Consider the following 13,688-nt stretch of genomic DNA (forward strand, 5'->3'; position numbering starts at 1 on the left):
TTCTTTAGAGGCGGGTTGGTTGGTTGATTGGGAGTAAATTGGCAAATTGAAGGGAAATTGCACACGGAATTGGTTGTGTTAAAAGGTTAAAGAATAACACTTAGAAAGTTTCCAATACAAGAATGAAAGTAAAGGTGAGTATGTACATAGATAAAGAAAAGGATAAAGGCAAAGGTAAAACTAAAAACAAAAACAAAGATGCTTAAAGATAAAGGTATGAATGAAGGCCAAGGTAAATTTAAACACTTTACTTATATATGGGCAAAGGTGAAGGGGAATATGTAGATGAAGAAAATGATAAACATAAAAGTAAAAATATAGATAAATATAAAGAAAAATATGCGGGTGAGGATGACGATAAAAGTAAAGATGAAGATAGAGGAAGAAAGATTAAAATAAAGGTAGTTATAGAGAATAGAATATAGATAGGCACAGAGACTCTATCTGGGAACTATTTTGGGAATTTAGAGATTTTCGAAATTCTCGGGACTTATCGATATAATAATCGATATTTTTTATCGGTTTTGTTATCGATATTTTTGTCGTTTTTGTTATCGAAATTTTTATCGATTTTGCTATCGATATTTTCAGAACACTGTTGGTTTTGTTATCGATATTGTTATCGAAATTTTTATCGATATTTATCTATTTTTATATCGATTATTTATCGATTTTGTTATCGGTATTTTTATCGATTTTGTTGTCGATGTTTTTATCCATTTTTTATCGATATTTTTATCGATTTTGTTACCAATTATTTATCGATTTTGTTATTTATATTTAAATCGATTTTGTTATCGATTTTGCTATCAATATTATTTTATCAATTTTGCTATCGAAATTTGTATCCAATTTCTAATCGATTTTGTTATAGATATTTTTATCCTTTTTGTTACCGATATTTTGTTGAATGTTACTATCGATTTTGTTATCGATAGAGTATAAAGATAAAAATGAAGATAAAGGAAAACAGAATAACATTTGTAAATGTAATTAGAATGAACAGGGGTAGGGTAGGGATCTAGATAGAAAAAAAACAAAAAATATAACCTTAAGCAAAAGCAGATGTTGTATGTATGTATGTGTGTTGTTATGAGACAAAATAGATATGTAACGTAAGTTTCACTTCTCCAGTGTGACCCAGGCGCACCTACCTTTTTTTAACTGCATTTAGACAAAGATGAATTATACGGCGAAAGCCTTTCTACAACTTTCCACTTTTCCAATTTTTCTAAATGTTTTATGATACTTAAATTAAATTAGATAGATATAAATAAATACATACCCGAAATTTTCCTTAAATTTTTTGTTAAAAGGTTTATTATTTAAAAAACCAACTGATTATTTTATTAATTCACAAAATTCTGGCCGCCAGTGTATATACATTAGGGTGATCCAAAAATGCATGGGAAAAAGTAAAGTCGAAATGTTTACGCTCTCATCCCCTAGAATATACCGAAATTTCATTATTTTGACATCAAAAAATATTTGAGGTTTTCCATGTATTTTATATGGGCAAAAACCCACTTTTCGTAGAAATTGTATAGAATTCTTGAAAATCTATATTTTTCGATCGGATAACCCTGTTTCTCTTCAGGAGATTCCCAATAATAATTTAACAATTTTTTCATAGTAACTATATTTTATGGGTCCGCCAAAAACACCAGAATATTAAATAAGAGGGCCAATTAAATATCTTTAGTATTCAAAAATTGTTATTGGAAGTCTGGTAAAGAGAACCAGAGTTTTCCGATCGAAATTATTGATTTCCAAGACGTATATTCCATATCTAGTGGTCTAAAAGTGGTTTTCCCAAATAAAATACATGGAAAACTTTTATTGAAAAATACTTGATTGTAAGTTTTCGTATTAACACGAAACACGTATTAACGAAAAATGACACTGAAGACGGCACAACGCCGAAACCGGTTTGTCTGCAAACCAAACTTGACAAGGGATGACAAAATTAGTTTTCCTTTTAATTACTTTCGTGAAACTGGCTATTAATTATTTTCTGCAAACTTATCTTAATGAAGCAGACCAACAATTTTATATATATAAATTTTTTTTTAATTTCACCCAAATACTTGTTATTCACAACACATCGATACCCCAGCGCAGCGCTACTCCTTAATCGCTCTTCCTTTTTTTTCACCACTGGGGAATTTAATTGACACCGCTGTCCGCAAGCTAAACTGGCATAAAAGTGGAGAAAATATCGCATGCGATAAATTTCTAATTGCGCTCAGCAGCTTTCAAGCTTTTGGTCATCGGATCGACCCATTTTAAAATTCTTGAAACTTATCTGAGCTCTAAACTTCAGTTAAGCTGTTGGTGGAAATGGCCTGTAAGAGAGAGGCTGTTTACTGATTCAGTTGCTTATTTGTCTAAAGGCGCTAGCAGTCAACGACGTAGCGTAAACGTACGTTGATGGACGTAGCAGCATATAAAATTTACTTTTGATTGAGAGCGTCACGTCACGCGTAACCAACGCACGTACACGATGGTGAGTTTTCATTTGCATAAGTTTGATCGTGTCAGCTGACACGTTAACGTACGTTTACGTCGTCGATGAGTGTGTGCACTTTAAAACATATTGAAAACTGACGGTAATTTCTTCTTCACTTAATTCAAATCACTTCTTTCTCTGAATATGTCAGCCTTTTTTTTAAGTCACCCATACTATTTAGATTATCCTAAATCAAACACACGCTTACTTTACTTTTTACTTTCGAAAGTTAATTAAGAAATATATTCGTATCAGCATTATATTATTTATTACTAAAGCTTTCCATTTAACTTATTGTTAGTCCTTCCACCGCCATACGCCATACGCAAAAATCGCACTACAATCGCCGCCACTCGATGAGGACTATTCAGATGGGCGTGATGCTTTTCACGCTTCAATATATGCAGTTCAAAAGTGTGATTGTTTGCGCGTAAAACGTTAATAACTTCCTTTTGCTTCTCCAAATTTATATAATCCGAAAGTTCAGCTTTCAGCACAAGATAGTGAATGTTGCGCACTCGCTCGGCCAGTGCATTGACCAGTTCCGGCTGAGTGAACAACATTTCGACCAGCTTGACGCGATTGTCGCGTGCAAAATAATACATATCGGGATTGCTTTGTACACGTCGAACGCTGCGCTCTAGCAAAAATTCACAATGCTCTAATTCCACCGACTGCTCAGAGCCACGATATAGTAAATCTTTTAAACTCTCATAAGTATAGAGGGGCGCTGGCTCTTGCAAACGATCCTCTTCATTGAGCGCTTTTTCAGTCATTACGGACGTCAAGGAGATTTGTATATTTGGTGGGAAGTATGGAGTGGTTAGTGCATCGATTGCAATGATCATATCGACTTTGGTAGGAAAGAGTGCGGCATAGTAGAAACTAAGCGCAGCTCCCAATGAATGACCAAGAAATGATATTTTATGCCACTTATAGTAGCGAGCGACACGATGCACTACGCGAATAAAGTCGTTGAAGTGGTAATAAAAACCCGTAGGAAAGTGTGAAGAACGTCCATGGCCGGGCAAATCGATGGCCAATAGGGGTCGGTGTGGCGCTATAAGTGGAGCCAAACGTGCGAAACTGCCGGCATTATCTTGCCAACCATGCAGGGCCAGTAGCGGTCGAAGGTGTCGACTGCCATACCAGCAGCCAGCAATGTGTCCCCAGGGCATGGGAATTTGCAACTCGACGGGCTGTAAAAAGTAAAAAGAGGGTAAAGCAGCTTCGCTAAGCTCGCTTGTGCGTTAATTCTATTTACTTACTTGGCTCTCCGACATTTCATACTCTTTAAATTCACGCCTCCACGGAACTGCAGTTGAATTTCGAAGTACACACTGTATGGTTAGTGACAGACTAAAACGCTCCCAATTCATAAATTATAAGAATCTCATAATCGCATTCCAAATTTAAAAAAAATATATTAATTTATTAACCAAAAAAACAAGTTACTTTACCTTCTGGCAAAAATAAAACATACATTTTTTACCAACGAACTTTGATCTCATTTAATGTATTAGTTTGCACAAGCTCGTATTATGTACAGTATTGTGGCAGTTTTATGAAACTTAAAGTCAGAAAATACATACAAATATATATATATTTTTTTTACACATAAATAAAATGTGGTTGTGCTAGAAACAGACTACTACTACTAGACTGGTTCAAAAAAATCTACAATCTTTTTTTTCAAGATGCCCTGTGACTGAGTTCAAGAAATCACGTCAGCCGTTTCCCTTCTGTGCCAACTGACGCCAATTGGAAATGCCTAGCCCTTCTCCACTCGGCCTTTCGATCGTAGGGGGTTTCCCTCTTCCTCTGCTACGCGACCGCGTTGAATACTTTCAGAGCCGGAGCGTCGGTGTCCATTGGAAAGAGATGGCTAAGTCAGCGGGGCCACTGTAATTTAGTTCACTGCACTATGTCTATGACATACTTCAAGAGCCGCCTAATCGGATGTTGTCATTGTCCATGCTTCTGTCTAATCAGTCCAAAGTAGCACTTCTTGGCAAGAGTGATTCTGCGTTGGATTTCGATACTGACATTACTATGCTGGTCTCAAGTAAACGAAATTCTCTACTCTTTCGAATTTATAACTCTCAAAAGTGACATGGGTACCAAGGTGCTTATTCGCTGACTGTTTGTTTAATATATGACGAGATACTTCGTCTTGTCCTCGTTCCCCACCAGACTCATTCGATTTTCGTCTCTATATAATCCCCAAAAGGCAGAACAACCGTAGCCCTTGTTTTTACCGAAAATATCGTCCTGAGCAATTCAGTTCTGCAGGTCTTATAATCTTCACCAGCATTAGAAAGCAGACGAACGGGAGTCGCCGTATCTGAACCCCCGTTTGGTGGCAAACGGCTTGGATAGGTATTTTCCAATTCTACTAGAGCTGGTGGTATTTCTCAACGTCATTTACACACCCGTATCAGTTTCGCGGGTATACCAAATTCAGATATCGAGGCGTACAGGCAACTTCTTTTAGTGCTGTCGAAAGCGACTTTGACGTTGATAAATAGATAAAGTCGTTCCTTTTCTCCCAGATCTATGGTGAAGTTGGCAAGTCTAAAGCCACGCTGATAAGACCCAATGAGTTCGTTGGTGGTGTGCTTCAGTCGTTCGCACAATACGCTCGATAACTTTTAACATATGCTTAGAAAGCTTATCCAGTGGTAGTAGGCGCTTATGGCGGCGTCGCCTACCTTGTGGATTGGGCAGAGCACACTTAAATTCCAGTCGTCGGGCATGCGTTAATCTGACCTTATACTGCATATAAGTTGATGCATGCACCTTATCAGCTGCTAGCCGACGTACTTGATTAGCTCGGCTGGCAAGCCATCAGCCCCAGCAGCTTTGTCATTTTTCAGCCGTCATAATCGGGCGATGGGATATCGACTCCAGCATCATCGACCGGGGGCTCGGGTTGCCTTCTCCACAGCTTTCAGTGCTGCTAGAATTCAGTAGGATGGAAAAGTGTTTCCTCTATAATTCAAGCACGTTCTTGACATCGGTACCGTGCCGTAAGTCGCCTAACTGTCTAATAAAACTTTCGGATGTTTTTCCTATCCTGGCAGCATTTCAAGCTCTTCACACTCCGGTTTTTCGGCCTCTTCTTATTGCGGCAAAAACGTCTCGCCTCCGTCTTCAGTTCGCTATACCGGTCCCACATAGTTCACGTTGCGGCCGATCGCAGCGTGGCCCCGTAAGCGGCATCTTTTTCTCTGCAGCATCTTGAAATTGGACTACTTCTTCGGAGTATCGACTCAACGAGCAGGAAATGTGGGTCGACTGCTCGCATATGTCGGTTTGCTGAAGAGTGCTCTCTGGGAGCAGGTTTGAGCATTTAAAAAAAAAGATTTTCTTAGTTTTATAAAAATTTACAGTGATTTTGACAGCTGTCTACTCTGAGACTCTTAATTTGATATACAATTCGTGATCAGCGTGTCTAAGAACATGATGAGTGGAATTTTTAAAAAGATTTCATTTTAAATGAGTTGTCAGTCCAATTGACTGCCGTCAACTGTCAAAATATTAATTTGACGTAAAATTCGTGACTAACGTATCTAAAAACTTAATAGGTGGCATTTTCAAAAAGAATTTATTTTTAGAGAAATTGACAACTAACTAGACCGCTGTCAACTGTCAAAGTATAAATTTATGGCATATGTGGCAAAGCTTAGAATTTTTTTTACATATACATATATTACAATTGTTGCGATTGTTGCAGCTGTGGCGGCTGTCGGAATCAGCGTTGCCATTTTAGCCGTTTCCCGGCTAGATTTAGCCGGTTTTGATAGCAACTAGCCGGAGAAAATTCGATCTAGCCGGCAGCCGATTTGTTAGCCGGTTTGTAAAAAAAAGTTAGCCGTTTTTGGCCGATTTTACTATTTGCCTAATTTTCAGGTGCAAAAAGTAAACAAGTTGTTCGATAGCGATAATGCAGACCCAATGAAGATTTTTAATGAACTCAATGTTTTACTTTCGCATCTATGCTCCCTAGTGGTTATTAGCGCGGACACATTTGATCCTATATGCTCCCCGTTGGAACCATACCTTGCTCCATTTCCTCAGTTTTATCACAGTTTTGAAGAGTATTTAAAAACAAAAGTAAGCACAAACGCTTTTGACCACGAAGCCGAGAAAATAATTCGAGTAAATGGTCGCTATTTTATTATCACTTTAATAAAGGAATTACGCCAACACCTCCCTACAAATATTGCCACACTAAAAAAAAATTGACTTTTTCGGTTGGAAATGCATTAAGAGTAATTAAACCGAAACTATTTGTTCAATTACAGCAACAAAAACACAAATATAATGCCGACGAAATAACATCAATAGAGATGCAATGGCAACGGTTAACGTTACATACCTGGAGTAAGACTCAACTGTAAAATTTTGGGCCGAAGTTTACAATTTCGAAATGCCCTAGGAGAAAACCCTTTTGCTGACCTTTGCAACCTAGTTTTTAGTTTTCTTGTTTTGCCTATAAGTAATGCAGAAGTAGAGCGAATATTTAGTTCAATGAATATAATAAAAACTAAGCAAAGAAATCCAATGTGCGTTAAAACGTTAAACGCTATTTTATATATAATATACGGTTTAAAACGTGAAGAAAAATGCTGCCATAATTTTACTGTAGATGACGATCTCTTAAAATTAATGAATTCAGGTGATATATAAAATAGTGATTCATTTGATGATGAGGAATATACACTCGATATAAATTAATGGTGTTAACTAGTCTTTCGTTTCTTGCGATTTATTTAAATAAAGCATGTGAATTTTCACTAAAACATTTTAGCCGTTTTTAGCCGCTTTTTTTTGCCAATCTAGCCGGTCGGCCCAAAAAGTTCTGGCAACACTGGTCGGAATGGACAGGATTCCAAGCAGAAGCATCCCTAGATATCGGGCTGGGCAGGCGGTCTGAAAGGATGAGTTCCAGAGCCGCACTGCCTGGACATTGATACCTATTTTTAATGCTATCGGTCTCATGACTTAAAATACGTAAAAAAAAATATGAGATTTTGGGAATACAAATTTTTTATATTTTTTTGCACAATACTATAGCCATAGCTTGCATGTACTATGCAATGTGTGTTATGTATGTATGTAAGTATATCACAGAATGCTCACGTACAAACATACAAAGTATTTTTTATGAGTTAATTCATAAACATTAATTACAATCTAAATACACGCATGCGTTTTCANCACGTAAAAAAATATAAGATTTTGGGAATATAAATTTTTTATATTTTTTTGCACAATACTATAGCCATGGCTTGCATATACTATGCAATGTGTGTATGTATGTACATATGTAAGTATATCACAGAATGCCCACGTACAAACATACAAAGTATTTTTTATTAGTTAATTCATAAACATTAATTACAATCTAAATACACGCATGCGTTTTCAAGTTCACAATTTACCCTTTGCCACCGTTTCGTTTTTGTTTTCAACACCTGGCTGCTCGGCACGTACAACTGTCAATGGGCGATGTCGCTTCAAAAACGATGCGATCAACTCTGCCACAACCGGTGCCTCGTTCAAATGCACATGATGCTTGCCATTGGCAATCACATGTGTTTCAAAATTTGGATTATGCTTTTCTAATAAACGAATTAACTGCATCGATTCATCGTCCATATAGTTTGAAGCACCTGCTTTTATGACCACATAAGGAACTGCAGCTTCACTAATACGCATAGCCATGGCTTCGAAAAGTGCATGGTCTCCATCCAAAGCCGTTATGTACTTAAGGCGTGTGTCGCGCGAAAAATAGTATCGCTCGGGATATTTTTGTGACCTGCTCAAATTCCTTTCCAAGATATATTTGCAATTTTCCAGATCCACCGAGTAGCCCGACCCCTTATGCAGCAATTGCTCACACTCGGCAAACGTATAGTTTGGTGGTTCCTGCTGGGATGTGTCATCGACTAGACGCTGATTATCTTGCAATGCTTTGCCCATCGCATGTCGAAAATATTCTATTTTGTCTTGTGGCTTCAAAACCGGTCTTTTGATGGCATCAATCCCTATTAGCACATCCACTTTAGTGGGGTATAGTGCTGCGAAGAAAAACACCACCGCTCCACCCATGGAATGACCCAGCAATGAAATTTTCGGCCAGTTGTATACCTTCATCAGTCGTAGGACAGCACGTACATATTCTAGAGAATGGTAAACTGTTCCAGGTGGTAAATGTGTAGAATATCCATGTCCGGGAAGATCGATGCAAAGCACACTGCCAATTGTTTGTATGAGTAGGGGTGCCAATTTGGCAAAGCTGCCACAATTATCGAGCCAACCGTGTAAAGCTAGCAGCGGTCGAACTGTATGATCACCATACCAACGTCCCGAGATATGACCCCAAGGTACGGGAATTGTGATTTCTGTAAACTGAAAAATGACACAAATTCAGTGCTGATTATAAAATTTACTTTGAAAGCTTATTATTTAAAAAACGCTGAATGAAAAAAATAGTAATTAGTACATTTTTTATTTGCTCTTATTTCTGCGCGCCCACTTAAGCTTAAGCTCACATTTTAACATCCATCAAGTACATAATTTCAAAATCGCAGCTATCAACGCAAACAAAATTATTGAACTCAACAATTCTTAACATATTTATTTGCAAAGATAACATTTGGGCCTTCAACAGTCAACCGACGTCTTTACATTATAGACATTAAAGAAAAATTACTATGGAGAATATTTATTAAATATTTACAACAACAGAAGCCAAAACAACAATTTTTAGAATTTTTGTCCGTCTGTATGGTTGTACGCGCATCACTCATAAACGAATGCATGGAATTGAATGCAATTTTCACCGATGCATTGCTAGAGGTCTAACTTAAGAGTTGCCACCTGCAGTTTAAGTACATTGATAAGATAAAGTAAATATTGCAATATTTATATATATATATATTGCAAAATAAAGAGGTTTAAGGCTTACAGCCAACAATATGTTTGGGGAAGCTTGCCACCTGTTTTAAAATTTTAATTTGGTTTAATTGATAAGATAAATTAAATATTGCAATATGGGTATCAAACTAAAGAGGTTTAGGAAAGTTTACTGCCAAAAATATTTTTGGGTAGAGGTGCCACCTGTTTTTTTTTTAATTTGAATTCGATTCAATTGGTAAGATAAATTAAATATTACGATACGGGCATCAAACTAAAGAGGTTTAAGAAAGTTTACTGTCGAAAATATTCATTAGGCGGGTTGCTACCTATTTGAAAAATTTAATTCAGTTAAGGTGATAAGATAAGGTAGATACTGGATTAATACATCATTGAAGAAAATGCTCGACATGTGAAATCGAGTTATAAAATTGTAAATTAAATTTTCACGATTAAATATCTTCGAAAATATATTAACTAACACCGACATTCATAAAATATAAAGTAGGTTACAAAAATTCGTTTCGAAATCTTACTTCATAAAGCTCTTCAAATCTATTTTATTTTTTTATGACTGAAGCCATAAGAGTTTTGGGAGGCACTAGCAACACAAAAATACGTTTGCTAGTACTTAATAAAATTATAAACCAAAAAAGCAACAAGATTTCAGTTATCAAGCAGGTGAGCTCTTGCGAAATCTTATCCCAAACTTTTAGCCCACTTTAAATAAATAAAACTCTTGCTCTTAATATGATAATATTTTCACACACACAGACAAGTCAGCTGTACATATGCTTAACCTTCCTATACCCACGCATTGGTCTATGCGACCGATGAACAATAAAATCTGAAAAGCGTTCAAGGCTTAATTGTAACAAAATTTGATCAATTTATTAATGAATTCTAAAATTACTGATCTAGCTCTTTAATTTATTTAAACTATCAATGAGTCTTAGAAAAAGTACTGTAACAAAATATATTGACAATTATTTTTTTGTTTTAAAAGATATTTGAATGCATAAAAATTACATATGTATTTAAGTAAAGTACACTATGCCGATTATCGCCAATGCTAGCCACCACTGTTAAAAAAAATGCGAACTTTTTTATAGCTAGAGACATCTACATTAATAAAAATCGCGGATAATTTACGCATTTTGTAATTAACTGCTGTTTTATTTTTTTAACAGGGTTTCCAACTGTTAAGAAAATTATTATATTCAACCTTAATAAGCTAAGGTATCAGCTCTGCACCGTCACTGTCCAAGTGTTTTCAGACTTAGCCTCCAGATGTGCAAAATTGTATTATTATTTCGAGTAGGGTTGCCAACTGTTTAAAAAATGGAAGATATTCACGTGTTGGATAACAAAATGATATACCAAATGAAATGGAATAGCCTTCCTTACATAGTATAAAGCAAAGTCGAGATTTTTGACCACACTAATCTCGAAAATTACTAAACAGATTTGGGCGATATTTTGTTTAATATAATCTGTATCGATAGGAGTATTATCATTAGTACTTAGAAATTCCCCCATTCTAAAAAATTGTAAGATCTGTTCCTAGAATTACCAAACATGAGATGTCAAATGAAAGGGCCTCTAGATGTATTATTTTTTGAGTAGTGTTGCGACATTTGCAAAAATTATAAGATCATCGCCGTTCGTTGGACTTGTAATGAGTTACCAAGTGAAAGAATGTGGCTTCCGGATGTGCAATAAGCTTTTACTTTTTTAAATGGCATTTTTTGTAAAGTAAAGTTCATTCAATTATAAAAAATTAGGTGTTCAATAAAAGAGCTTAGCCTCCAGATGTGCAATAAGGTTTTAATCAAAATTTTTCAATTAAATTCTTGTTTTTATTTCCCTAAATAATATGAATTAATTAATTAAAACGATAGCCTTAGCTGATAGATGGGCAACCCTACTCAAAAACATGTAGTGTTAAAGCTTGTTCAAACACTTTCCGTTTGATACCCATATTGCGATATTAAATAAGCATACATTTTTTAATAAACGTAATTGTAACTTTTTAGAAAGGTGAAAACCCACTCTAAAATATTTGTTTTATCTCTGCAAACGGTTTTTGTTTTACTACAGAATTTAAAGTATGCTGTGGAGCTTTTGAATAATTATAAATTTTCATATATCTGGCAACCCTGTTTTTTTTTTAATTTTTTACCAGAAGCTTTCTACAGAAAATACCAAATAGAATGGTAGAAAATAGAATAAATACGTTTCAGGCTATTAAAACTTCCAAAATTTCATAATTTTGGGACACCCGGTACTTTTCGAAGTAGATAATAGCCTATACCTTTAAAATATTTTTTCCTTATTTTTTCACGTTTAAATAGCCTAAAAACATCTTTGGCCACTTTCTCCTTCTTCTGGCCCACTGTGCGACGCGGGTATATCGACGGCTGAGTGTAAGATCGACGATGGAACAAACAATGAAATTGGTTTTAAAGGATTTCTAACTACACCGAAATGTTTTTGAATTAATAGAATAGAATATGTATATAATTACATCTTATCATACACAGCAAATCCCCAAAGACCATTTTAATTGTTAATTTACATAGAAACATTTTAAGACTAAAGATATTACGACGCTTAACATGCCTTGTGAATCCCCTAACTGTTTCCTTTAAAATCTTAGATTTTTTGTTTATGTTAAGAAGAAATAAATTTTTTTTAATTTTAATGCTATTTTATCAACTAATATTAATTGCGCAGGCTCTACAATTTTCGGTCGCACACACCCTGCGCGTGCAAAGGAAGGTTAAGAATTAGAGAGCGCTTTCTAAAGCATAAATTAAATTTCTTTTAACGCGGCTTTCTTTGCAGCAAATAAAGGTCTGATACTCGATTTGTAATCAAAATTAAAATTGTTTAAATATACATATGTACATACATATGTATGTACATGTTTAATAGAAAAATGTATTTCAGTAGTATACTAACTTACTTCTAGTTTTTTTTCATGAGTCATAATTTTAATTGATGAAGCACAGCAAAGGTAATCAGTAACAAAAAGCGAACCACCGAATTTCAATGTCGGAGCACTACTAACACAATTAACTAAAACAAAATCACCACATCAAAAGGTGTGTATAGTAACTTCTCCAGTGAAAAATTGCAGCGAGAGCGTAAAAGCAAAATAGAGCGTGAAATTAAGAAGAAGAGAAAACTAACGGAAAAGTTATAGTGAAAACTTGCGAGTGATTAGTGGTTATACTGTTTTGATATTCTGCTGTAAGCATTTTGTTATTTAGAAATCAGTTTTAAACTCTTTTTTTTTACACACAAACACAAAGTCCAGTACATCGTTAATATTTTGATTTCCATTCATTTTACTTTTGTTTGCGCTAAACCAATTCCACAAATGGCGGCTTTTGACATTTTATTCTTCTGCTAATAAAAATTTCACTGACAAGAGTTTACAGCTCTCCCGTGTTATTACGCTCTCGATTCTGGGCTCTCTTGCAATTTTTTTGGGTTATTATACACTTTTGAAGTAAAAATTTGCAGGTTCCTGTAAAAATTAGTACTGACTGTAACTATACACACCTAAAATTATAAACTTAAAAGAAAACAGGGATTTCAAACTATTTACATAAATACTGAAGCGAATAAAACACATTCGACGAAATAATAAAGTCTCGCAAGAAGAGTTTGAGAGAGAGCAAAAAGCTTAGTAAAGCAATAATAGTTAACGCACAATACCGCATACATACACATATGTGCATACTTACATACGTTTGACAAACACCTATTCCTCGAAGCTCTGAGTCCCTTGCAGCAACACACAGCAACTAAAGCAGCCGCAGAAGAGGTTGACGGGTTCATGCATATGATACGAAGAGCATGTAATACCTCCATGGCAAGGAAGTCCGGAAAAATTCACCAGCAACCGGTCCATTGGTGGAATGATTCGATTTCAGCCCTCCGGTCCGAGTGTCACAAAGCGAGGCGAAGAGCACAAAGAGCGCATGGAACGCCACAACAGCTCTCCTGCCGCCTGAGCTATGCAGACAAGCGGAAAAAGTTAAAAAAGGCAATCCGAGATAGTAAACGTGAATCCTTCTTATCACTGTGCGATGAAGCAGAAAGGCAACCGTGGGGTACAGCCTATAAAATAGTTTTTAAGCGGCTGAAATCCCAAAATGAATCGCCGGCCCCAGCAACTCTACTCAACAAGATTGTGACCACCCTGTTCCCAGAGCAAAGTCCTCTTCAAAATGCGTTCGCCATT

At 35.8% G+C, this 13,688-nt stretch overlaps 2 protein-coding genes across 2 annotated transcripts; both read right to left on the bottom strand.

The window, feature by feature from the left end:
• Window positions 1-2,781: 2,781 nt before the first annotated feature.
• On the bottom strand, window positions 2,782-3,792 carry LOC108363225 (probable serine hydrolase). Its single transcript, XM_017616517.1, has 2 exons — window positions 3,778-3,792; window positions 2,782-3,708 (listed from the first exon to the last, which is right to left on the bottom strand). The coding sequence occupies exons 1-2, from the start codon at window positions 3,790-3,792 to the stop codon at window positions 2,782-2,784; spliced, it is 942 nt and encodes a 313-aa protein (XP_017472006.1).
• A 4,137-nt stretch (window positions 3,793-7,929) lies between these two features.
• On the bottom strand, window positions 7,930-12,481 carry LOC108363228 (probable serine hydrolase). The gene is made up of 2 exons (XM_017616521.1): window positions 12,402-12,481; window positions 7,930-8,926 (listed from the first exon to the last, which is right to left on the bottom strand). The coding sequence occupies exons 1-2, from the start codon at window positions 12,423-12,425 to the stop codon at window positions 7,946-7,948; spliced, it is 1,005 nt and encodes a 334-aa protein (XP_017472010.1). The 5' UTR covers window positions 12,426-12,481; the 3' UTR covers window positions 7,930-7,945.
• Between the last annotated feature and the right edge of the window lie 1,207 nt (window positions 12,482-13,688).

The sequence above is a fragment of the Rhagoletis zephyria genome, unplaced genomic scaffold (assembly GCF_001687245.7).
Source record: "Rhagoletis zephyria isolate East Lansing unplaced genomic scaffold, Rhagoletis_zephyria_1.1 Rzeph_scaffold_01221, whole genome shotgun sequence".
Classification (NCBI taxonomy): Eukaryota; Metazoa; Arthropoda; class Insecta; order Diptera; family Tephritidae; genus Rhagoletis; species Rhagoletis zephyria.